The sequence below is a fragment of the Centrocercus urophasianus genome, unplaced genomic scaffold (genome assembly GCF_019232065.1).
Source record: "Centrocercus urophasianus isolate 14NV4802_14NV808 unplaced genomic scaffold, USGS_Curo_1.0 seq_10, whole genome shotgun sequence".
In the NCBI taxonomy this organism is placed as follows: Eukaryota; Metazoa; Chordata; class Aves; order Galliformes; family Phasianidae; genus Centrocercus; species Centrocercus urophasianus.
The window spans coordinates 37,332,775-37,360,434 of record NW_024884142.1 but is presented as its reverse complement, the minus strand read 5'-3'; the positions used below and the strand labels follow the sequence as shown (position 1 = coordinate 37,360,434).

The following is a 27,660-nucleotide window of genomic DNA, read 5'->3' as shown; positions in this document are numbered from 1 at the left end:
TCAGGATGTGAAGTCGAAGGAAAAGAAAAGAGCTGGCATCCTCACCCAATTTCTTCCGAAGGTCTGAACTTCCAGTCATGTTGCAACTTCACTTTTTCTCTTTGAATTGCGCTCAGAAAAAAAAAAATCCTGGTTCAGACTGGTGGGCAGAGAGCAAGAGCAGAAAAATGGGAAGACTGAAAAAGCAGCACAGAACTAGGGCATATGGGAGCTAAAAATTTGCTGCACTGGTATTGCACAGGCATGTAAAGCACAAAAGTGTATCTTTTCCTTCTGTTGCTGCCTTCTCACTCCAGAACACATTGCAAACCATAGCAGACAACCAAATAATTTGGAAGTAAATGTAACTGAAGATGTCAGATCATTCTTTCTCCCTGTGTCAGCTCTGCAATAAAAGGCTTGCTAAGGACTGTAGTGAGGTGCCATAACTCAGATTGGGTATTAGGAAAAAATTCTTCTCAGAAAGCGCAGTGAGGCAGTGGCACAGGCTGCCCAAGGAGGTGGTGGAGTCAGCATCCCTGGAGGTATTCAAGATATATGGAAATGTGGCACTGACAGATGTGGTTAGTGGGCATGGTGGGGATGGGCTGCTGGTTGGATTAGGTGGTCCTAGTGGTCTTTCTCAACCTTAATGATCCAGTGAATCTACAACTAATGATGTGCTATCCTGATGGACCTTCCTCTACCTTCTCTTCCTTTGCAGAGGCCAATGCTGTTTGTCACGTCTGCAATGCCACTGCTGTTTGCTCCTGAATAATAAGCAACTTGCAGCACCACAAAAATTCACAACTTTGCCAGATGCCAAAGCCTGTCTTTTCATTTCGTACAGAGTAAGCCTCTGTGAAGATTTAAACCAGACTGCACAGCATAAATGACCATCTCTATATAACTCACCACTCAAGTCATCTAAATCTACATTTACCTTGCCATGCACTTTATAATTTGTCTGTTTGACAATGCGGTAAAACAGAAAAAACAGAAGAAATCTTATTCTTTCCTTGTTCTATTTTTTCTGTAGAACACAGATCAAATGTAATCAAATCATTACAAGATTATCATCTTTTTATGCATGCGAACAGGTTAAAAAAAAAGCTGAATTTTCACAACCGTTGATAAAGCTTTAGAAAAACTTCTCACAGAAACACAGAAAAACCTAGGCTGTGAGGGGAACCTTCGAACATCATTTGGACCAATCTTCTGTTGAACCTTAGGTTCGGTTACTCAGGACCCTGTCAGGGCACACCTGGGCTATTTCCAGTAACACAGTCCACCACTCCTCTGGTCAGTTCACTTCACCTTGTAGGTGGGCAAGGTCCCTTCTACCCATTTTACAAGATGGGCACAAAAAGAGACATCCAGAGAGAAACTGGTTCACCCATATTCACACACTTGAAAAACAGATTGGGGTTTTCCTTACGTACTGGGACCTGATACTAAACAACCTAATTCACAGGAAATTCTGCACTTGCTTGCAAGAGGAGCAGGCTCATACAGACGACACTACATATGCCACTGTGTTGTTGCCCATACAAAAAGACCATATGCTGCGACACTTGTTTTTACACCTCCAGATATGTCACTGTGCAGTGATGCTGGCTTTCCTGCACGAGCACTGCTGATAGCCAATTGGCTTTGAGAACCATTGCATCAGGCTGGATTCAAACCTCTGCCCTAGCCAATGAAGAAGAGATTAGATACAAGGCATCATCTCCTAAGGTGTCTCCATGCTTCCTACCAGTATTTCATGGTAAATTTTATCCCGTCTTCCCTTCACGTGTCTGAGGAGGTCTCCTGAAGGACCTGTGCTCAACACAGCACATTTAAGCAAGATGCTGTTGGACTAGTGAAAGTTAACTATATGGATGATGAAGGCAAAAAATGCTTGCTAAATTGCCTGAGTAACAATGCTTTCTATGGGTACTTGAGAACACTGATAAAGATACCTCTACTGTTCAAAGAAAAAGATGGATAACTGCTGTACACAGGAGTGTACAACACAAAAATGGAGGAGGTATTTGCTCATGCTTTTGCATCTGGAGAACAAGTGTCGGTCTCTGAACTGCAGAGTAAAGGATACCTACCTGCCAGGAAACATCCTGAATTACAGGTTCACAGCACCGTGGGTTCCTGCTATCTACTCTTTTTCTGAGTGTCCTCATAGAGTGTTTATTTTTCTCTGCCAACTACAGGCCAATAATGCTCATATGGATCATTCATAAGGATTGTCACCAAGTTGTCATAAGAAAGAACCTCCTCTATCATAACTAAGGAGAGTCAGAATAAGGCAAGAGAGGGAAGGCATTTCTTCAAAACCAGATCTCTATGTTTGTACAAAACAGTTATCTATGGAAGCTGGAAGAAGCCGTTTGCAAAAGGAATCAGCGCAGGGAAAAACAAGAGGCAAGATCTCAAACCAGCTGAAAAAGTGCATGATCACATGCTGTTCTCCACAGCATCCTCCAGGAAACTGTCCTTTTTCCCCCTCAGCAATCGCAGACAACCATTGCCATAGCAGCCTCCTTTAGCTGAGCCACACCTCCGTCCTCTTACTGCTCAACAGATGTCTGCTCTGCCAGGCTCCAGCAACGGCTGCCCTGTGTGGTAATCTGAGCGGAAAAGCTGATTAAATGGCCCCACAAACCAGACTACGGCAGAGCGGTCTCACCACCCAACTGCTGGTACCTGATTTAATGGGGCCAGTGTCCCCATGTGCCTCACAGCGGCTCGATCGGGGGCAACTTTGATGCGACGCCCTGCTGGAGACGTGCTCTTCACCACCAGCACGGAGCCTCAGGGAGGCTGTGAGCATCCATCCTTCCCCTATGGACCAGGCAATAAAGGCTGGCTATTAACCCACTGCACCATGCAGCTACGTGCTTTCCCTCTGCCCACATCGTACATGCGCTCCCTGCCTGTCAGGAACATAAGACTCAAGGCTCTCTGGTTGTCAGTTCATCACTGCGGCTGAGCACTGAGCACTATGAAAAAAAGATCCTGACCTTTCCTCAGCTGCATGACGCTATGCTTCTAAAAAGAACCCCTTAGGATGTGCTTCTTCAAGAAAATACGCTTTTTAGGGGGCCATCCATCAAAAGACAGATGGGAAAAAACAAACCACCTGTAAGCATTCCAGCTATCAGGCAACAGCACAATATGGCACCAATGCTGATCCACAGCTCTGAACAATCACAACAGCTCATTCACATGAAAAAGACAATTTGCAGAGACTCGTTCTGTAATAAAACCCGAGTGCTGCTGATGCAGGGAGGAAAGCACTGGGGAGACCAGTTGATGCGGGCTGTTCTAAAAATATCAGTTTGTGCTGTCATCTGGTGAGAGTATGTCATCCTGTAATCTTGGCATCTGCAGGGACAGCAAGTTTCTGCCTAATTATTGCTGCTGAATCACATGACAAAGCATGAGGCACTGAAATATATATATATATCTGTCACAAAAACAGAAGAACACCCAAACCACACGACCAGACCAATATCTTGGCTTCAGCCATCCTTCGCTCACAACACAAGTCTGTGGACAGAATTCTGTCCGTTTATAGACCTTTTCCCTCAGCTAATAAAACCCTAAGCCAAGAGTTTAGCAAAGCACTTCCAGAGAAGCAAAGGACTCACAGCATCCATACTTTGGCTCCCACTGCCTTCACTCCAGCTGAGCACAGGCTCAGTAGGCATCATCCTGACTCACCTGGCCAGGCCTGGGAATCCTGCTACACAGGGCTGCCACAGGTGACACAGAGCTTCTGAAGCTGAGCTGGGAGCTGCAGGGACTGAAGCCCAGCTGTGTGTGAGGTGGCAGCAGCAGAGGCAGCTTTCTGTGCAAGGGAAAGCTGAAGCATCCTCGCAAGCATGGGACCAGCCCTCGAGGAGTGAGGAGCCTGCTTGAAGCAAGTCTTCCTTGGAGATAATGAGACCCCTGTTCTCAGCGCAACACAGAGTTTTCCACACAGATATTTTTGTTTAAAGGCTGAGCTTGGTGTGAGTGATGTTTGACCAGTCACAGAACCACCTTTCAAAACCTAGGCTGGCTGAAACAACACTGAAACGCTAAAACATGCTGCCTCCTTAACCACTAACCTGTTACAAATGGAGCAGAAGAATTTGCTCCTCTTGAATTTCCTTCCTTCAAGGTTAAAGCCCCATCTTGACTCCACACAGGAAACCTGCCAGCCCTGCCCAAGACCTTATTTACTGAAGCTAAGAGAGGAGGAAGCAGGGCCATGGCCCTGAAGCCATGGGGGCTCTCAGGCAGCAGCCTCACCAGCTGCAGTCTCCATTGGTCAGCTCTAACAGGAGAAATGGTTTCTGGAAAAGAATAAAAACCATCTTCCTCATGGTATGTTGTCTAGTCAGGGTGCCCTGATTCCACTGGGACAGACTGCACCCAAAGAGAGATCTCTTCATGTGGAATAACCTTTGAAGATGTAGTTTTACTCAGTGTTGCTATCCTCAGAACTACGGATTTGTCTTCAGTATGAATTTCATCCAGAAACAGGCTGAATGGAAATTAATAAAACAGCAAGCCATCCAAACAGGTATGGACTAGTGAAATACAAACAGGCACTTCACTATCTTTCTTGAGAATTTGCTTTATCAGAGATGTTACCCACCAAATTCTGTGAACAAATTCAGGACATTTCTATTAGTGGCTTGCGTGCTTTACTGCCACAGTAAGATGACTTGGGACTTCAGTGATTCTTGGGTTGAACGAGTGGCTCTAAATGCTCTGTGCTGTATTTTGCTTCTATTTCCAAACAAGTCAGCGTGGCTTCACACAACTCTGCTGCAGTGCCCAGAGGGATCCAGCTAAATGGCACATTAAAACCTCTCCCAGAAGATGCAGCTCGATGAGTTTTGCAGGCAGCAAAACCAGCTCAAGAAGTTCCTGCCTTATTTGCATGGAGCCGCCCTACACCCCTTCCAAGCCTTGGCAGCACAGCTGGCTGTGGAGCTCTCCTGTAAGCTGGATCACTGAAGGAACAGAGGTAAATAGAGCTTCTTTGGGGAGTTCTGACACCACAGGAGACGCTGCTAAAGTGATCGCTGATCACCAGCTCATGACATTCCAGGCAGCTGTGAAATTTCCCCATTGCCCTCCCCATCAGTTTGCTTGAGGTTACTCTTAGCAAACACCAAATCCCTTCAGCTCCACTGGCTGAGATGGACACAGAGCTAAGCACCACGGGATGGGAACACTATCAGAACAGGAGGTAAAAACACCAGGTATCCTGGAGAGAGGTTAGGGAATAGCGACTAGGTGACCTCCAGCGGTCCCTTTCAAACCCTTATGATTCTGTGATTCGTGTATTGACAAGCAAGCAGAAAGAACAACCCATGATTATCTGTGTGGGTGGAGGGCAGATACAGTGCTCTTGGGAAGTAAGCGCAGGTAGGGGGATAGAGGCCTCAACTAGCTTAACGGGGGGAATTATGGCTGCGTGAATGAGGTAAGAACAAAAGTATATTGATTTCTCCTTTATTTTGTGCAAGAGGAAAAGCCAACAAACCAAATTTTGTTATGAGCACCAATTAAGTCCTGCTGAAAGGCTGGAAATGGCGAGCCTTGCAGGCAAAGAGCCAACACAGTGAGAGCTGGTGAACACGCAAAGGCTTATGTGCAGCCAATGGCTACAACCAACTCATCATGGTGGCATAGTCTGCATAGGCCTTTGCCTTCCCCAGTGAACAGAATGCAGTTGATTTTCTTTTAAAGAGGAAGACGCTGACATAGATGACTGGTCAATAATTCATTGAGGAGAGCCATCTCCTCAACAACTCCATCCCCCAAAATGAGGCTTCTCACCCACACATGTATGGGTTCCTCTACTCTAAAGCACACCCTGGGAAGGACTGGGGTGGCCATACTCTCCCTGTGTGGCGCAGGATAGAGTCAAGAGGCAGTGGGGAACTGCTGCAAGGAGGTGGCTGATACTGCACCTCCCTGCTGCTTCTGGGTCTCCCCACCACCTTCTATCTACGCACAGCACGACTGTACTGAAACAGGAGCTTGCCTTATTGTGTGTCATACAAAGCTGTCAATTACATCTCTTTTTTTAAGCATATTGTACTGCTAGATGCTTCACCTTGGACAAAAATGGGTTTCTAAATTCCAACAGCTCACACGCTTGGAGGAGGAGACAACAAAGGTGACCTGACGCGAGGTTCTGCTTTATGGTTCATGAATCACTTTTCTTTTTTTTTCCCTTTTCTTTCTTAAATGATCAAGCACTGGAACTGAAAAAACAGAAGAACTCAGCTGGCACCCTAGCCTTGCCACAATGCACGGACAGTGGAATGCAGCATCCTCTACAGCCCACCTCCCAACCTCACCCTGCAGTGCTCTCCTTTCCAGAGTGATGTGAAAGAATGAGAAGAAATCATTTGCCTGGAAGAGAAAGTACTCCAGACACATAGGGAGATATTCAGGAGGCTCACCACTGCTGTTCACATACTGCAAAGCTTCCCCCTGAACATTTAACTGTGAAACAAAGGATGAAAACTCAATTAAAGATTAAAGGGTCACCCACTAGCAAAGTCAAAAGACATGGATTCTTTCTTTCCATCCCTCTCTCAGAAAATAAGAAAGTTGGAAGTAAGCTGCAAAATGAATGAATGCCTGAATGAATGATACTCTGCACACTGTTCTGAAGTTTGCAGAATACCTTCAATAATTTATAGCCAACCTTTTATCCTACTATATTTTGAAATCTACTCCCTTATACTAATAAATAAACAAAGCAGAAAGGGCACTTTGTATGGAACTTATTCCTTGAGTCAGTGAATGTGTGTCTAAGCAGGCAGAGACGTATGGGTAGGAGCCTGCAGAATCACAAAGGATGGCAGAAGCAAAGTTTACAGGCTCAGATGCATCCACTTGCAGATAAGTACTGAAAAAAAAACACAGCAATCTGGAGAAAAATGTGAGGAAGGTAACATTTGAAAAGAACCTATGTCAGAACCCAAACCTAGAGATATTCTCTCGGTGAAGTCCAAAAAGAAATGATACCTACTCTGGTCCTGTGGGGGACCAACCATTTTTGCAAAGTTCCAGCACTTAAAACAGGATGCTCCTGCAACCAGGATCCCACTTTTGTTACTTCAAAATATAATTCCTTGATTTGCTACCTTCTTTTTTTTTTTTTTTTAGCAAGAATTACATTAAAAAATAAAAACAAGCAATTGCACAAGCATTACCATACACAGCAGCAAACTATTTTAGTCCAGCTCTATGACATACACTTGGCTTAGTGTATGTCACAGTGGTGCAAGCACCGATCTTGCAAACTCTTACTTCTCCCAGCAGTAGTATTTCTCCAGTGACCACAAAGCCCCTGCCTCATCCCTGTGTAACACAGCTTAGCTACGTGTGGCATTGGCTGCAGAGAGGAATCCATTTGTTGCGACTTCAAAGAAGACAAACCGGAGCTCTCTGATTCCTAAAACCCACAAATATTCCACCTCTGTTTTCCTGATTTGTCATTAACATTTCTTATGTCCAAATTAAGAGGGACACAGCATCAGATGCGTGCTGACCGTGCTACAGCTGAACATTTTATAGCTTAGCCTAATTTCCCTCCACACCTCCCAGTTCTTCTTGGAAGCGCCTGCTGCATACCAAAACATAGCAAGCCATTGCATGCCAAATTAGTATTATTAGTGTGCGCTAACAATTAAGTGGTTGGTCCAAACTCCAATAAAACCAAGCATTTTACCACATCTACAGGGCACTGACCTGTTTGCCCATTTTCCCTGTCCTCAAAGATCCTTCAGCCTGGTACCCAACTCTGTGATGAAGCCTGTTTAGCACCAGTGAAGTTCCCCACATTCAGACTGACAACGTTCTGTGCTGAGATGAGGGAATCAAAGTTAAAATCCAGCCCATCTGCATCCATGAGTTCACTGCGGATGATGGACTCCATGTCACACTCCAAGCTCCCATTGAAAATATCCAGGTCTAAGTCACTTGGGAATTTCTCGTGTCCCATGACCGGAAGGTTCATGCTAGAGGAATACAAAGAGGAGCCTGAGAGAGGGTCAGAAAGTGTTTGCATAGACTGACTGACAGGCGACTGCTGATGTTTGGATCCCAAGCTGTTGGAGTCATTCAAGCCTATGTTACTGATGGAATTGGACAAGGCACGGCTGCCGCTAAGAGGAGAGCTGTGAGACTGGTGCTGGTGATGGGGCAGGCTCTGATTGACCAGACCGCCCTGACTGGACTGCGCAGCAAACGACATCATGGGGTCATTGCGGAGCATTATGTTCCTGCGGGAGTTCTGGGCGGACACAGCTGTGCTTGCCTGGGACATGAGCGGGTCAGACTGTGTCATCATGACATCGCTGTGACTAAGTGCATCTGAGGCGAGCAGATCCTGCAGCGTCTGGTTGTTGTAATGAGAAATGGAAGAGAAGGTAGCCTGCTTGTTCTCCTGAATAGTCTGCATGGGCGACTGGCGGAGGGAATTCAGGGACGACGGCCCAAACACGGCGTTGTTGAAACTACTCGAGGGGGAGCCCAGCCCTGAACCTTTGGAACCATATGGAAAACTGGAGCTTCTCTGCATTATTCCTCCTGTGGGCGACTGCTGGGAGGAAGGGAGTGTTATATTGTCCAAGAGGTCGTCCATGAGGTTATCTGTCAGTCCATCGTTCAAATTCATTGTCCCAGCCATATCAGTCAACCTAGGCAACTCCACAGTGCATGGTTTGTTTACCGAGGGGGACAAGCTCGAAGGACTACTGTACAGCATGGGAGAAAGTGGAGCGTCATCATCTTGAACATCATCCAGCTCGGTGCTCGCCAAAATCGGCGACAAGCGGCCACTTATTGTACTGGCGTTTGAATTTGTCCGGGAGCGAAAATCTGTCCAGGCATCCAGCTCATCACTGCTGCGGGAAGTCGGGCTCCCCGGCCACTTGGAGAGCTGCGAAGGGCTGTCCTCACTCGCCTCCTGGGCAGTCTGCAGGGCTGCCTTTTTCTTCGCCGCCCGCCCTCTGCTCTTTGTGTACTTGTTGCTGTTGTCCATGGACACGGCGCGTCTCCGGGGCGCCTTACCAACTTTTCCACCATCCGGATTGATCATCCACCAGGAGCTCTTCCCAGTGCCTTCGTTCTGTACCCTGATGAATCGGCTGTGGAGTGACAAGTTGTGCCGGATTGAATTCTGCAGGAAAGGAAGAAAACAACATGTCAAGAGCAGCACTCCTTTTGCTACCCCAAATCTCAATCGCAACACCAGCATCACAGGAAAATGACATGAATCCAAGTGCTGGGCCCTCCTGGACATCACCGTGTTTTCTTGGGTAATGGAAATGGGAAGGCTGGAACGTGAGAGTACCTTGCCAGCGTGCTGCTAGTCAGCAAGTGCAATGCCTGCACTAGCTGGGCATTCCTGCTACCTACCCTTATACCCCAGAAGCTGCATCCTAAGAAACAGAGCTTGTAAAGGAGCTAGAAGAGACAGCTGGGAACATCAGAACAAGGGAACAGAATGTCTAGCTCCTTTTTGCCAAGAACCCCCCTTCCCTGGGATGTGGATGAAACCAGAGGCTGTTGCTCATGCCCTTAAGTCAGTCAACAGTACCTGACTTGAGGGAGCTGCACTTCTCCCCTTTCAACTCAGGATAAACCTCTACATTATCAGCAATCTTACCATCAGCTCCATGAAACAAAACATGCAAAGTCATTGGCGAAGTCTGACTCGAGCGGTAGTCATGCTCACTGCAGTCCTGGCAAATGTCTTTTTAATTCTTCATCGGCATGTGTGTTTGTGTATTTATTCTAATTCTTGAGCAAACTGCATGTGCTGCTGCTCCTCTCCCACAGGCACACTGTGCATAAGCTGTGCTTTCTCTCTGATGAGGCACACCAGAATTACGCCTGTACCACGGCAGCCAGCCAGCTGTCCCCACACTATGGTATCCTCACAGTTCTTCAAAACGTAACGTGACACAGCACGCAGTGATACACTTGTCCCTGGAAGCTGCTGTATGAGGCCACACACAGTCGTACGCCCCACGCTGCACACGGGGAGGTGCATTCGCAGCCTTGCTGAAGTCAGCAACATCCCCAGTCTGAAAGCCACACCAGTGATCATCACCCCAAACCAAGTGGCAGAGAAAACCAGCCCACAGTAGCCCTAATGAAACCACACCAGATTTATACAGAATAACTGAAACGAAAATCCCACTCTGCTCAACCTACTGCTGCTGGGCTTAAAATACAGCTCAAAAAAGGACACGCAAGTAGTACTGGCTACTGAAATGCTTCCGGAGGATTGGACTTTTTTTCTCATGTGTAAGGCAAATATTTTTGGAGTGATGCCATATCCTTTTGACATAAGTGTTACACTATTCCTGCACGTTAAAGATGATCAAGTTTAAAAAGTTGAACAAGGGTTTTTGTTTTGTTTTGTTTTTCCCTTTTTAGTTTTGGCAAATATTAGCTATAGAGGATAAAATTACATTTGTTCTACCAGCATGCTTTAAAAGCATAAAGTCAACAGGATCATAGCACTGCCAATCCATCTGCCATAAGCATCCTTCATTTACAAAGCACTGAAGAAATTCCAGGTTTAAATGGACAAAGAATGTGTCAATCAACAAATCATTCACAAGCATCTCAATGCTTGTAGCACTGGGATAAATGGATGTTTGACATAAGTGAACTGGAGACACACTGGATGTATAAAGAAAAACAGCCCAGCTTTTTTTTTAAACAATTCTCGGTATAAGATGCCTTTTTCCCGCTAAGTGTTGTGGTTTTTGTCAGATTGTGAAATGGAAAACACGCCTGAAATTCTTCTCACACGCAGACAGCAGACGCATTTGCGATTATCACTTAATGAAAAGAGAAATCACATTGACTACAGTTCAAAATAGCAACTGCTTTGTTTTAAACAATTTGCACAGAACAGCAGACAAGGCTTCGCAGACATACTCGAGACAAGTTTGGGTTAGCGTTTCAGCTGTAAACTTGTCTACTTCCAAGAGACTATAATGTCATTATAGTATGTTGGACTGAGGTGCAGCATCATAGTTCTTCAGTCTAAGGAGAGGAAGAGCCTTTTATTGTTTAGCTGCTGACATTTTAAACGATATTTTCAGCCTGGTAGAAGTCTGCTTCTAATTTCAAACAATCAGGCACCACTGCTAACTTTCTCAGGTTCTTCCCAAGTGCCTGGAGACTGCTGACTGTTTTATTTTGTTGTTTTTAAATCTTTCCCGATATTCCAGTCTGTGCTGCTTCAATTCAGGCAGATTTTATATTCATCCACTATGGCAACTGTATGTGAAAATATGGGGATCTCTCCCAGTGGCAGGATTACAACAACCAGAGCTAGAACACCACACCAAACACTGTGATGCACTCAACCTAAAAATGCTGGATATAAGAATAAACAGCACAATGATAGTTACAAATGAAAATACATATATATGTATCTCAAAAAACAAAGAAACACCTGAGGTGGGACACAAGGCTGCCATATAGCTTCAAACATAAAAACAATCAGCCAAGCGCCATCAGCTAACTTTGCAGCTTTTGGTCTTCTCATGAATTTCTGCTGCACTGTTGTAACATCTGGTCTAAAACCAGACAAAATCCTAAATGGTCAGTTGGTAAAACTGTAAAATTGAACAGCATTTCAGGATGAGGGCTCTTCTATGTGTGCATATGTATGCACATGTGTAATTTTCTTATTACAATATCTTTTCGCTCACTGTTGGTATTACAAAAATAATAGAAGAGTGTAATAATACTTTTGCACTGAAAATTGGTGGTTATGAAAAATCCAAGCAGTTTGTTTTCCTTTACATTATGCAATATGCCATTTATGCTCCAGCTTCTGTTTTTCTTTACTTTTCTCCTGTAGGAAGACTGTTATCCTAAGCATAATTATGGGCCAATTTATTTCTGTGTACCTCATCTCCACCCTCTGTTCAAACAGTGCCTTAAAACCCACTTCTTTCATACAGCCTCCCATGCTGACCTCTTCAGCAACAGTATCTCAGTTTTTGGTTTCTCCATGTGTTGGGTGTCCTGCCAAATCAAATTATGGCTGGATTCTGTTATCCTTCCACACATGAACTTTGTAGAGAAATCACTGAGACTCAGAATTCACAGGAGTGAAAGCTGTTGGGCTGGGCTACAGGGCTGCAATCTGGAAGGAAATAATTGGGCTTTCTACCTGTTTCTGAACCATCAGAGAATGTTCATGACCTGCTTAAAATATAGGATAATCCTGTGGGACAGCTTTTTCTCACAGGGATGTGCATTAGGAACTGCCCTGCGACACACCACAGAGGAACTGGGGAAGCAGAGAAAGTACAGTTTGTGATTTGGACCCCGCTGCTCAAATTAATGGGGATTTGTCTCCAGCTTACTTGGAAGAAAGATTAGGCCACAATGACTGAAACAAAACACATTTTTCCATGCCAAAATACAACAAGAAACTTTAAAAGATCTATAGAGGAACGCCCATGAATCTCTCCTGGAGATCATATGGGACAGATGCTAGCCAGGCCGCAGACACCTTGGAAAGAGCTCAGATACCAATGATGGCTACAACATGAGGACAGTACAAGAGCAGAGCAGAAAAGAAATATGATGATCTCCTCCCTTTATTAGCGTTACTATTTATATTCGACTTGAAGTAAGCTGCATGCCCTACCAAGACTGTGATTCTTGCAGATAAGATCAAGAGCATACCATACGGTGCCCAGCTGGGTCCCAGCCCCTCTTGAAGGGGTCCTGCAGAAAGGAGTTATTGTTCCTGAAGACAAGGAAGACCCAGAACAGAGGAACACATGACATGGGGCAGATGTGGCACAAGTAGAGGATGCTGCATGAAGGCAATGTGGCTATGCTCAGCTGCCAGCTGCTGAGAGGTTACTGCAAATTCTCATTTAAAAAAAAACATACATCTGTGCAGAGTATTAGATGCCACTAACAGATGTCAGGTGGTGTGCAAGGCTGAAAGGAAGATAGACAGGCAGGAGTGTCCCTGCTGGGGAGGAAGAAAGCTGAACATGAAGGGGGCAGAGCAGGCAGAAAGGGGAAAGGAGAGGACCAAGATGTCTGAAGAAGGGGACAGCAGTGAGGTGGAGAGGAGAACATTCATGCACAGCAGAAGGGGAAGGTGTCAGGGAAAGGCATGACGAGGCTGAGCGATGGTATCAGTAGGATGGGCAGTGGAGAAAGGGATGACAGTGAAGGGGCAAGAGGGCAGGATGGCAGGGACCTGCCTTGGCCTCCCCCTGCCATGGGCGCTGAGAGATCACGGGGTAAGACTTCTCCCAGACAGCTTTTGGGGTGAGGAAACCAAGCCACCAAGCCCTGAGTGGAAGGCATTATGAGAAAGGGTGCTGGCATGCCCACCACCTCTCTTGGTATTTTGGTACATGTGTGAGCATATAAGCTCCCTGAGACGACATTCAAACACTTCCAAGGCGCCAGATACCCGGTTTGGTGCAAACTTATAAACGAGTCTCTTGGAAAAGCTTAGTCCATGCGTTCTTTCAGTACACAACTGTGGCCAGGCCAAAACAGCAAATGTTCAAGCCTTCAAAACAGAGAAAATCCCCCTCGTTCCTCCTGCCCATGTCTGCTTCAGCCTCTTCCAAACTGTGTTTACCTTGTGGAGCCCGGCCATTAACTGAGACACCAGCTGCAAGTGCTTCCACTGCAACACAGAGTCTTTTTTGTCTGGGAGCAACATGTGGTATCAATTTATCATTCTCAACAACGCCACAAGGAATCTACTCACTTTAAAAATAAAAAGAGAGTTGTGTAACTTAACTCTTAAAAGCCCCTGCTTTAAGGAAAAAAAAAAAAAAAAAAGCTGAAGATTAGCAAGATGAGGTGCAGCTGGTGGCTGCTGGGTCCAAGTTACACACTGCTGTTTTCATTTTGGTATTCTGCAGTGAGTGGTTAATTTGTTATTTCAGATACAGGCTCCTAAACTGTAAGATCACTTCTACAAATCAAGAGCAGTGGTTTATTTTAACAATGGGTATACTGCGAAATGATGAGAGAAAAACAAACTCTATCTGTGGACCCGTAACTGCTGCTAACGCTCACTTGGGAGAACTATACTTTATTTTACACTTTATAAACATATTTAACACTCTGACTTCACCATATGAAGTTGTCTGGTGACCACGCAGTAGGGCAAGGCTCAAATCTAATGCCACTGGGGAGAAGCCATGGAAATAACAACTCCAGCTTACAGCAAGCTTTCCAATGGCCCCACTTGCTTCTTTGACTTTGATTTCCAGCCTTCAGCACCATTCTCAAAACTCTGTAGCACAATTCTGTTATGGGGATGAATAACCATCCAGAGGACCTTCACCAAAAATTAGTAATTTTCTTTAAGAAAAGCAAAATGAACCAAACTACATTCTTTGTATTCAGTGGTCACTAAAATATAAGGTTGTGAATAATCAATACATTTTGCCCATCTATCCAGTCCAGCACTTATGCCTTCCCATGAAGTAACTCAACATTTGCTTCAGCTACCGTTTTTACATTTTGCTTGCTTTAAAATCCTCCATTAGGTTCAGTTGCAAGGAAAGAAGAGAACAGATACAGTGACTTCAAAATGATGAATAGTTAAAACTGTTGTATGCATTCATATTGAAACTTTTGGCAAAAGGCATCTGTGAGTCTGGACAGGGAGACTTTTAGCCAGTACTCCTCTATTGGTTCTACATAGTCTTTGCTACATTGCCCTGTAAGGCTCAGCATGCTCTTCTCAAGGCACATAAACACCCCCAACCCAAAGCGGTCTCTGAACTTCTCACCATTGCCATACGTTTTTGCAAACCAGAAAAAAATATGTAACATAATGAAGTAGTGAAGGTGCTCCGTAAATGCAGAAAAATTGAGAATTAAAACGTAAGGAAAGTCTGTTCACTGTATCTATCCAGCCATGCTGTACCAATGTACAACTTTTAATTGCCTCGTTTTCCACACACAGCCAAATATGAAACAAACCAAAATGTGTATTTTGGTTTGTTGTATTTTCCCTAAATTATGAAAGTTGTAGTGGAAAATAGCATTAAGCAAATTACACCCAAAAAGTGGCTTCACTTCTGACACCCAAACATTGTTGATGCTCACTGTCTGGTATCACCTATGAGTTTTCAGGGCAACCTGCACACATGACAGATGTTGGGCAGAAGCAGAGTCACACAGGGGACATCCAGCAGCCCTCTGTGACTGGCTCACAGAGGTCACTGCATGGAGAGCATTGAGAGAGAAAGTGGGGATGACACCAACTCAGCCCTGACACTGCACAGCATCAGATGCTGCCAGGGACCTCTGGGCCCATTCAGCCCAACCCCTACTCCAGCAGGGACGCCCACAGCAGGGTGCCCAGGCCCACGTCCAGATGGCTTCTGAAGATTTTCATGAAGGAGTCTTTACAACCTCTGTGGGCACTTTTAGGAAGCTGTGTCACCAAGCATATCCTCCTACTAGAAAAGGGGAAAAAACCTGTTGGTTTAGGACCCCCAAAAAATCAGTTTGATATCTGAAGGGTGGCTTTGTGGTATTCCCTTCCTCATTCTCTCTTTGATGGAGTATTTCTGATCTTGATAGGAGTGGAACATCTATAGGAGACTCTTGCTGTAATACGAGTCCTCTGTACCCACTCCCACCTCCTAGAAGAGCTGGAAGCAGCGAGGGACATCAGAGCTTCTTGGGAGAGCACTAAGCCCAGTGAAGAGTTATACTCTGAAAGGTATTATACTCACATAGGCAAGCATGGCATGCATCTCCCCCTTATCCAAACTAAGAACTCTGCACTGTGCTAAATTATGACACAAGAATTCAAACAGAAGAGGGAAAAGAAACCCTGAGGATGTATGCCTCATACCTGGGGCTGTTCCCTCGCTTGAGAGCAAGCAGTATGCCCCCAAAGGAGGTGGGAGCCTTCCCTTCCAAACGAAAAGGCATCTCAACACGTGAAGCTGAGGGAACTTAGTCACAGCATTAAATGCTTTTGCTAAAAGAAAAAAAAGGAAGTCTAATTAAAACAACTGCTGCCTCACTCTTTGCAAACACTAATATTGCAAATCACTATGCTGACGTAAATAAAGCTCAGCTGAAAATATCTTCTGCCTGGAAATTGTCTCAGAGCATCACACTTCCAGTTAGCAGAAAAATCTCCAGTTATTTTATAGTCAGACGTCTATAGACCACAGGAGGACTCTAATAAATAACATTTGTTTTGCTTTGAGCTGATCACACTGGTTGCAGTTTATTTTTTTCCACTGGGCACTGGGAGAAGGGAAACAAGAGAATGAGGAAAATGCTGGAAGCTGCCAAGAAAGAACAAGGTCCGAGGATGAAAAGTGTAACCAACTTCATAAAGAGCAATGGCAATAGCCATGCAGCATGTATTCGTATATTTTGATGTATTTTTATAAATTTGAAGCTGCCTGAGCAACCTCCTCCCCAGCTGTTTTTGCTCTGGGAGTGCTGGGCAGAACATTCCCTTCCTACAGCCCAACCCATGTAAGCTGATATATAAGCATTTGACTCCATATACAAAGCTGATACATAAGCATTTGTCTCTGTACACAACGCGGATGCTTCTCCACATTAGAATGGGGTTTAGGGACCCAGAGCCACGCAGCAGCATCAGGAGTTGCTAAAGGCACCTTGTCAAGAGCCCTCTTTTTCATCCTCTTCCACCTGCTTTGTACCACGTCTGCACAAAATTCAGAAGCACAATTAATTTCAATCAAAGGACTGAACTTAATTAAGAGCAGGAATTTACTTTCAGGCATTATCTTGCAAGGTGCTGAATTTGTGAAAATCCCAGGGTGCATCAGTGCAGGCTTGACTGCGACACGAATACAGTCAGTGAAACTAAAAAAACCACTGCCACTGTTTTTTAAGTGACTTTAAGCTCAAGGAGTTGCATACAAAAAAGCCAGGATAAACACATACAGCCAGACCTTCGCAGAGCCAGATCAAAACAGTTAGGATCTCTGTTCATGAGCAGAGTCACCAGCAGATAATATCTTTCCTCTCTCTTTTTCTTTAATGGCAGACCCCAGAATTTCAAACATTCCCACTGTAGTGACTCCGGAAAGAGCACCACTCTGCATCCGTAGAGTACCTCCAATGGGGAATCACAGTGCTTTTCCTCTGTTCCTCCAGGAGCCCCAGGAGATGTGCAACAACACACACGCCATCAACCCAAACTGTCCAAGCAGAAACTCTCACAAAAATCGCTGCTGCTTTTACTGCACACCCAACCCAGCAGTCCTGAAGCTGGTGGCAGTGCTCTCACAAACCTGACTGGTCACTGTGTTAGACCTCAATGGAAACGATGCAATTTCGCTGTGAAGCTGGCACCCTGAAGTCTTTGGGTTTGTTTTTCTTGACTAGAAGAAGAAATTTTCCCTCCGCTTTGCATTTCTTAGATACAAAGATCCCACCAAAAGCTTCATATAGTGTTTTGGAAGCCAGAGTGTTGAAGCTTTATTTTTGCTCACTTGCAGCATATGGCCGTTACTATACATTGACTATTTAGAAACATGTACGGGCGTTCTTTCATGCCTTTATAAATACATGTGAGTGATGCTACTGATTATAATAATACACTAAAAATAGCAGCTTCCCATGGAAGATGACAAAAGCTTGTCAATGCTGATTCACCTATTCTAAGTCTGTATTTATACTAATGTAGTGGTGCTAAAAGCCACCTGGCCATGGGCCTGGACACCCTGCTTGGGCAGGGGTTGGACCCAGAGCTCCCAGCCAACTTCAATCCTTCTGTGAAGCTTTGAGAAGTTTTTGGTGGTTATGTGCTGACTTTTTTAACACTTGCTAGGCCTGGGAAATGCAACTAAATTCCCAGTAAATCCCACTGCACAGTGGCAGAGGAGCAAGGTCAAGGATTGTGCTGCAAAGCCTGTGAGGGCTCCTGCCTTACCAAAGTGCATCAGTGCCCTGCACGCGGCTCCGCAAAGTGCCAGTTCTGAGGTGGCCCGACTCTGAACTGATGGATCGCTATGTGCATGGGCTGTGTTAAACATAAGTGCTGAGCTGCAGCTATTTTATTGCAAATCTGGTGACAGTTATGGCTAACATGCAACTGACAGAGGAACGTATCTGATACACTGACTGACCGAGTTTGATCAGGCCCGAGTAAGCCCTTCCAAAGCTGGCACAGGCACACAGGACCTTCTCGTAAAAACAAGCCTTCAAACTATCTCCAAAGCAGCCCTGGGCATCTCTGTTATGTGACTAATCTGAAACAGGACCTCTCTCCTCTGCTATTTTAAGCATGCAATTCGTTTATTATTGAACCAGAAGATACTATCAGATTAAAAACAAGTGCATTTTAAAATATGATGCACTCCAACCAGCATGGCAAGGGACTGAGGCTCCTGCTCCACAGCCCCAGGCACTGAGCAGGTTGGGGATGCTCCTGCAGGTGATCACCCAAGGGTCTGACCCTGACCTGTAGGACACAAGTCCTTGTGAGTCATGGAGATGCCAGGCTCACAGAGCCACAGTCCCCAGATCTGCGGGCAGTTCCCTGCCACAATGCGGGGATGGGTGCAAATTAAGAGCCGGGAACAGAGTGGGGGGCAAAAAAAAGTGTCTGCTCTTCCCAAGCATGGCAGTGGACAGCTATCTTGCTAGAAGTAAATATATGACCTGTGTGCTCCTCAGAGCATAACGGAAGCCATCAAACATTAATATCTTTGGAAAGTAGTAAGTAATCAGTATTCCTTTAGAGGCATTCTGACAACAGTTCTAATTTGATCCCAGCTATAAGCTGGAGATCACATTGGTCCCTTCTTACCTTTTCATTTGCTGAGCTGGTGGGTGACAGCCCTGCCTGCGGTAGGGGGTTGGGTGGGCCCTCAGGTCCCTTCCAACCCAATCCATTGTATAATTCTATAATTCTGTATTTGAAAAATCCCACAGACTTGCCTTCTGCAAATACAAACTAAGCTCATGCCTAACATTAACTGAGTGGACAAAAACATCCATCTTCTCACTAGCTGTAGATCTGCAGAGCAACATGGGTTCCTTTCAGCACTTCCTCTTCAGCCTATTGTATCATCTCACTTCCATAGGGAAGGCATGGCATTAGGACAGCCTCAAAATAGCCCTCCCCCACAAACTCAAGCAGCGGTACAGGGTTCCAGCTTTCACACTGCAGTGTCCTGCCTGCATTCTTCCAGATGACAGCATTTTTATATTTTCCCTATGGAGAAAATCTTTTGACAACTTTAAAATTTAATTCACCTCACCCACCTTGGGCATGCTTTGGGCATGGCAGCATCTTGGGAGTTGTTCAGAGCCTGCCTTTGCTAACTCTCAGCTCTTCTTCCACCCCTCAGATGCATCTTAGCCTCACCTCGCTCCATTTATGAACAGTTTGAACCAAACCGCAGCTCGCTTGGATGACTTGCATGTTACTGGTTTTACTGGATTTCTTTAATTTATTTTCTGTTCACTGCAGGGGCAAAATACACCTCAGGAGCTGACAAAAGGAAAGATGACACCTACTATGCTGCCAATGAATCAGCCCTTTGCTACAGCAAGCAGGACATTCCTGTTTCACACGTAACTGGCAATAGCACCATCCCATCAACCTCAAAACTGAGGTAAATTCAAAGGCGTGATAGACTTCTCTTTTTTTTTTTTAAATACATTTACCTGTTCTGAGAAAACCTCCACTGCTGACATTGCTACAACTCCAGTCATCAGTGCTTAATATTGAGCCTAACAATAGACAGTGTCCACACTTTCCAGCACTTCCCCATGCTTTCTGAGTTCTCCACCCAATACCAGAGCCTTAACAGCAGAAGGATGAGTGCAGCCTTTCATGTTCCCAATTTGAACCTGCACTCATGAGTCATGCCTTCTGAAGTCAATGTCAGGGCCTCTGCACTGTATCATTCAGGAGGCACATGGTACCATTCTTCAGAGGCAGCTGTGGAGCCAGGAGGGCAATGGGTTTTGAGACCTCTTTCGCAAAGTTTGAGGTACCAGGACAAGAATTACCCACCCTGCAGTTTGCAGTCTGGTTGAGCTCCTGTAGTGGAAAGGGCTGGCACAAGAAGAAGATAACTGCATTGGAAACTTTGCAGGCAGACTGGGAAGTCTTAATTCAGTAAAAACACTATAGAACATAAAGTCAAATTGTTTGGGGTTATTTGCTAGAGTAAACCAGCCTTGCATCACCTATCCTTCAGGATGAGCATTGAGGTAATCTCTCAGTACCCTAAGACAGTGTCACTTCACAAACTTCCCTCGTGCTGGAAAATATTAAGTACTGACTTGTTGAATCAAATTCCATGCTTCTTGCACACACTCTGAGATGTCCCCTTAATCCTTGCAGATCTCTTACAGCACCAAACGGGAAGGCCAGTGTCTACTTTCCCAAAAAACTGGTCCCAGCCTTGGATGGGTGCACGTGCCACAACTAGCCTTTAGGGGAAAACAGTGAGTTAAGTTAGTGAGTTTGGTTAGGAGTTGTGTTCCTTGAAAATAAGTTCTTTTGTAACATCTACATGGCCAAGGCATGGGTGGATTTTAAAGGACAATGCTAAGAATGACGGTGCTGTTGTTCATTGGTGTTTGCTCTATGACACTATTCACACTATTCACAGCTCAAGAATGCCAGGCCTCCAAAGCATGCCAGGTACCATTTTCATAATAAAGGTACCGAAGAAAACTGTACCAGCTGAGCAGATGAGGACAGAAAGAAAAGGAGCATTAGCAAATGGTTATGAGGGATACTTGGAATCACACAACAACCTAAGATGGAAGGTACCCACAAGGACCACTGAGTCCAATTCTTGGCTCCACACAGACTGCCCAAAATTCAAACCCTATGTCTGAGACCATTGTCCAAATGCTTCTTGAACTCTGGCAGCTTTGGGCTGTGCCCACTGCCCTGGGCAGCCTGTGCGGGGCCCGACCACCCTCTGGTGAAGAACCTTTTCCTGATATCCAATCTTAACCTCTTTTTGGGTAAGGGAGATAATCTTCTACCAGGCATCTGAGCAAAGTGCATGTGTACATGTAACTACAGCTCTACTAATACTTACTAATGTGAGCTGATATACAAAGAACAGAGCAAGCTAACACAAAATTCTGCCTTTTCCCCCCTTTTCATACACAGACTAGAGCTTAGCAGAGACAGAGTATAGAGAAACATACAAATTGAGCCAGGCTGCTTTTTGGTTAGGACTAACAATGTTTACTCATTGGGGAATTACATCTTTATCAGAGCTGATGGAAACTCATTTTGCTCGTAGGATCTAACCCTGCACACTGTTGCAAAGAGATTCTCACCTACAAAGCCTTCGCAGGTCTGTAAACACATACTCTGTAAGCTGCTTTACTGGACTGAATTGAAACACCCTCAACATGTAGGGTTAGATGTGCGCACATCTTCACTAGACTATGCCTTACTGGAATGGGAAAACAAGAGGAGACAGACAGACAGACATACAAAGGCTTTCAATCTATTCAATAGGCAAGTTTCAAAGCTTGCAAAAGTTAATGAAAACCTTCCAGTAGTTTTGTATCAGGCTCCATTTTGAGGTGAAAATAGACCACATTAATTATTTTCAGCAGAAATGGGTTCCCAGTACCATCTAACCACAGTTGTAACCCCAGTGGTCCTTCGGAAGTGGAGTGACAGCTGAGTCACTAATGTTAAAACAGGAATGAGAAAAGGAAAATGAGAAAGAAACTAGGCTGCTTCCCCTGAGGAGCTAAATACAGTATTTAATGGCACCTTTTTATAAGGTAACCAAATCAGGTGCTTCAACTATGAATTGCCATCATCACAAGTACAATAGGATGACCCTGCACAACCCATCTCTGTCAAGGCTATTCCCTCCTGTGACACACAGTGATGGGGTGGCAGCCTCTCAGCCTGCTTGAGGACGCTCAGCAACAGCCACAGAAAGCTGCAGCAGGACAAACGGCCACGCTGCCAGCAGCAAGGGCAGGAAGCGGGAGGAACAGATGGGGGACTTGTGTTTCCCTGCACCTGCAGAAGCTTGCCCTCACCACCAGCTGCTGCCCTTGTGGCACTCTGCTGGCACGGGCTGCAGTGGTTGGGTTTCTCCTCTTTAATGAACAAGTGAGCAACAACCCCCCCACATCCCAACACCCTCACATAAGAATGTCAGAAGCAATTAAGGCAGGAGGCCACAAAACCTTTAAGCTGCGTGCAACAGGGCACACTCCCCCCAACGCTGCAGAAGCGTAAGGCACCAAACACTTTTCATTTCTCAGCAGCCTGCTGCTCACAAGCTGTGTTTTAGCAGGGTGGTTTCACACAGGCACACGCTAAAAGACAGCAGGGAAGACCACCTTCTTCAGGGTTCTACAGAGGAAAATGTCTGTGGAAAGAGAACCTGAAGATAGGGCAATCCTCTTTGCCCAGCCCTGCACCCAGCACTCTGTCCTCTTCACTGCTCTAACAGTCACTTGGGCTTCAGACCCCAAAGAGGGAATAGGAGAACTGGAAGTTCTGAGATTCAAGGGGATTGAAAAGAGAGAAAAAGGGGCAACTGTTTGTTACAGCCCCCCAGGAACAGGAATCGGTCTGAGTGCCAGGAGGCTGGAGTCCATCATTTGAATTTCAAAGGCTCTCAGGAAAGGCTACCTCAAGAGCTTTCCCAAGCTGCTTTGAATGAGCTGCAGTTTAGTACCCTTTTTTCCTTCTCCTCTTCTTTTGGCACTTTGTTGTTTTTCTTTTTCCCTCAGTGAAAGGCAAAGCCTATTTACTCCACTATTTACAAGCACTTACACGTCACTTAGCTCTGGGTGGTCACTATGTATTGCACAGTGCACAAGTCCCTGCGACCTGTGGCACCCAGAGCAACTCGGTGCCACAGGTCGCAGCAGGGCTTTGGCATGCCAGGCAGCAAACAGAGCATGCTTTCTTCTGTCGTGCCCTTCTCCCTTCCCACTCCCCTTCCAGGATTACGGCCAGAACCTGATACAATGCTGTTTGCCACCAACACGCCTTTCAAAAACAAAAGGAAGCATTGTACAGAAACAGGATCGTATCTCAGGCTGCTGGCGATCCAACGCCCCAGTGCACCAAGTTGAAGCTGGCTCGTTCCGATGAGCATAACAAAGACAAAACCTGTGAGTAATCCGTCCTATGGGCACACAGCCCAGGGACAGCTGCCAAGGTGCTCCGGCATGACCCGGCGCACTGGGGACACCGACTTTGTCCTGCTGTTGGGCCTCCAGCACAAGGCATGGGGTGGAGGTCAGCTCAGGACCAACAGCAAGAGGCAGCCCCACTCCTGCAGCTCTGTCCCCACGGGGCAGGGCTGGCGGCTCCCAATGGGGCTAGGCTGTCTGCAAGTCCTCAAGAGAGACCAAGAGGGGTCAGCAGGAAAGGCCCTCGTGGAGCCTTCTGCAGGAGCAGAAGTGGTAACAGCTGTGAGGCCGACATCACACCGCTCCTTCAGAATGGTTCTGGGAGATGGCCTCAGGAACAGGGTAGCTCAGAGCCCTGTGGGACATAATCCACTGGTTCTCACAGCTGTCCCAACAAGTAAGGCAGCAAAGAAAGGCCTGGGACACACGTCAGCAGGTATCAGATGCATGACAGGCAGTGGTAAGAAGAGCTTCCCTGACTCGGGAACGGTGGGGAGTATCATCTTCCACTCGGTACATAGCAACAGTTGCTAGCATCGGCAGATGCATCGGCGGGATGCAGTGCAAGACATCGCTATGACATCATCTGATTATCACCTCACTTTCTTCATATTCAATTGAATTCCAATAAGGAATTATTTTTAGAATTGCTACAGACAAAAGCCATGAAAACATATATATTACAGATTGGGCTGGAGATGGCCAGGGGCTGCATTTCTAGCAGACAGAGGCTTAACAAGGCCCAATATTTGGAAGCAGAAACCCCAGCAGAAGTAACATGTATACATTATCAATGAGGGTAACCAACAGTCTGAAAAATGTGCTTAAAGGCACAGCAGATTCCTCACTGCCTAAAGTTTCTACCCTTAAGAACAGATATTTGTCTGAATGGTGGGGTGCGGCTGACGCTGAATTTGGGATTTGCTGTTGGAAGAGCTGCTGGGAGCTCCAAAGCTCTCACTCTGAAGTCCAGTCCTCAGGTCCTGCACAAGGCTGCTGCCCTGCATCATTGAGAGCTCTCAGCTAACTGCTCTGGCCTCTAATATCAGGCATGCTCTGGTGTTTTCTTCAATTTGCTGAGGGCTACGGGCTGGGCTGGAGACTATCAGGGAGGCCTGGTGTGGGACATCACCCATGCTTATTGCAGCCCTCCTGGCAAATAGCATTGTATCAGCAGTGCAGCAATGCCTCAGTGCTCATGCAGCCACAGGTACTGGTATTTACAAAAAACGGCTGCTTTTTACATCCCTTACTTTGAATATTTGATCTCCCCTATGAATTTTAATGGACTGTGTTACTGTCTCGTGGTTTTTTAGCTTGTCATTTAATATGCTTGTACAGTGACAGACTAATGAAGTACTGAGTGATGTAAAGAGCTGGGTGGTATGTCACAACAACACGTTTTGTAAAATAACAGAGCTAAGCTTTATCTACTTCCATAGCAAAGATGGATTCCCCGCTCCGCCCACCCCAGATGACAGAAAAAAATACATATATCTGTTTTGAGCAAAAAAGAAGGGGGGGTAAAAAGCAAGACAGGAACAGAACTGCACCATCAGGTTTCCATTTTTACTGCAAATCTCACAATCAAAATGAAGACCTGAGATTAATACACCATTCTGAGTATGCAGCTCCACGCTGACACCGGCAAATGACTTTTCCTGCTGATTTGACTGCCACAACTCACCACATCATGACATGACCGCTAAGAGCCGGCCCGCAGCTCCCACCAGTAGGCTTTTGCAGAGCCTCAGCTCCACAGCAACATGCTATCAGCGGGACCACATGCGTCCACGAGAGATAGCAAAAGCCAGAGGAAGTCCCTATCCAGCCAACCAAACAGCTTGGCAGACAAGAAGTTACATGTGGTCACAGAGATCCAGGAAGAGACACAGTGAAGCGTCTGAATTTCAGGGGCTGCTGCCCCATGTACCGCAGATATGGGAGGCGAGCCAGCAGCCACAGGTTCCTCATGACACCATGCCCTGGTCTGCTGCAGAGACGAGAGTCACAAGGGAACAACCATACTCAGTGTGAAGATAGGCTTCCTTGATGCATCTGTACCAAGGGGGTTTATGCGTGAGAGGCCCGGAATAAGTACTTCGGTAAGACGAAAAGAAGGAGAAAACGGAAGGCAAAAGGCAGGCCAGCAAGTAACACGAGTATCTGAAAATATATTGGTGGGATAGGTGGGCAATAAATCACAAATCATCTGGAGATTTATTGGAGGCTGGCTGCCAGTGGGGCTCAGCAGCTCCTTTTTCTGGAGTAGGAAAGGCAAGCAAGCGCAAGGGGAAAGACTGAGCTCTTGTTTACTAGGAAAGCAGATTCCTGAAACCCTGGAATGCACAACAGACTTCACAGGAAAGTGCTCAGTATGCCCTGGCCTCACAGAACATTGGATCTTCAGCTGATGGCTGCACTGCCACCCACGGCCATAGACACTTCATACCAAAGATACTGCATCCCTTGTCCCTCTCTGAAGATGCCTGCGAGGACACCATGGGCAACACTCAGGGTCCCTGAGGCCTGCCCGCAGCATCACAGAACATCTTCCTATAATTCATCACTAACAGAAGAGAAGCAGCACGGTGTTTTCCAAACCTGATGCACAAAGGGACATACGACTCCGCTCGCCCCATTCCACACCACCACATGGTCTGGGAGCTGTTGGGAAGTGGAGATTCCTGCAGACTAGCAAGCAGGTGTCTGCTCCCAGTGAACAGCTCCCATACAACTGCCTCCTTTCTGCCTGGAGAGGTTTTCTTTAACTGTTTACAGTTCCTTTGATCTGTTCCTTCTCAGCACTAGCAAAACAAACTGGAGCTGAGGAGGTAGGATCTTCCCAGTTAATAGCTTCAGCATTGTATCTTAATCCCCCCTGAGGCATCTTCCCAGAGTCGTTTTACCAGCAGCCACTCTCTTGCCTGGTTGCTTTCAAAACGACTTTGCTATTAGACCTACTCCGCAGAGCCTCACAGCAAACAGCCCAGAAACGGGGTGGAATGTCTACCCATGCCCTATAGGAGAGGGGAACCATGCTGGGAGAGAGGATGAGTGATGTCCAATGTTGGGCACCCTGGATGCCAAAGCTGGTGGTCGAGGCTCTCCATGCCCCCCTCAGTCGTCCTAAGTTGAGACTTGTAGCGGAGCACCCTCAAATACAATTCACCCTGCTGCTCTTTGGCAGCAGAAGTATCTGAAGTCAGATAGGGACAATTTCCTCCTCTTCTTTCCAATTATTTATTTTTCTTTGGCTTCTCCCTTTCTGTAGCTGAGACCACAAGCACTGTGGCAAGCTGTTCTCACCTTTGTACAGCCCCAGAGAAATAAACCAAACAATAACAGTGCAGAGAAAGGGGGGAACTTCACTGAATTCTATGATGTTTTTATTAAAGTGACTGGAGGCACAACACTTCTGCCTCAAATGAGGGGAAAGCAGGCAGGGGAAGAGGCACAGCATAATTCACCTGAACCCATAGAAGAGTTGCTACAGACTTTTTTTCTCACCGTTTTCAAGCAAAGGACTTGCTTCAAAGAATAAAGGTTTCTCCACCAATAAAATAGATAAAGTGTATAATAGCCACAATTTTTAGCCTTAGAGAATAAACAATTTAATCTTTTTTAATATTTTTTTTTACTTCTGAAAAAAAAACAATCACTAACTCCTCACTGTGGTACTTCTACATTAATTAAACAGGCACCAGATGACAAGATAACAAGCTGATAAACCTCAATTCAATGAAGAAGCGTCTCTAGCCTAGTTTAAAGCAGAAACTTTCCTATTCTGCTCCAAGAAAAAGAAATTTTCTTTTTCTTTTCTATTTCAGCAGAAATAGATAGACCTTTCTTCCCTCTTCATTTAGGAAGAAAACCACCATCATGTGATACAGCCTCAAGGCCACAGCTTTTAGAAGGAAAGGCCAATTGGGATAGTTGTTCCTAAGGAGTCTGCTTGACTGCAAGAAGGGGACACATCAAGTCACAGGCAGCCCATCGCCCTCCCTACAGCCACAGCTGCCTTCTGTTCCTCTGAGTGGCAGGGGGGTTTCAGGGATGTGGCAAAGGGGGAAGTGGTGAAGAATTACAGAGACATTGCTGCAGTTTTTGTGCTGACTGTGCTCCTGCACAGCAGTTCCTTCAGAAGGCAACACTCTCTGGCCATTGGGAAGGCCAGGCTACGGACTGAGCAAACAGAATCTCCCATTTCTCTTTTGAGAAGGTAGTAAAGCAGGCTGGAAGCAATGTACCAAGTAGAAGACTAACGGGAACAAAAAGCCAACATTTTACCACAAAATCAGAAAAACTTGAAAAAAAACCCCACAACTTTCTGTGAAAATGTTTTAATAGGTTACCTTCATGTGGACAACTCCCCAGTCTCGCCAACTGACTCACCCTGTGAACTGCCCCACAGTCCGCCTGCCTGCCAGCTCCTGGTTAAACTTGAACATCTTGTGACTGAAATGAATGCATCAA

At 45.8% G+C, this 27,660-nt stretch overlaps 1 protein-coding gene across 1 annotated transcript in view; it reads right to left on the bottom strand.

Moving 5' to 3' along the window:
- FOXO3 (forkhead box O3) overlaps positions 1 to 27,660 on the bottom strand; it is an 84,642-nt gene that overhangs the window by 8,091 nt on the left and 48,891 nt on the right. The window contains 1 exon segment of the mRNA XM_042809365.1: positions 7,747 to 9,178. Coding sequence (XP_042665299.1) covers positions 7,781 to 9,178 — 1,398 coding nt within the window. The 3' untranslated portion in view covers positions 7,747 to 7,780.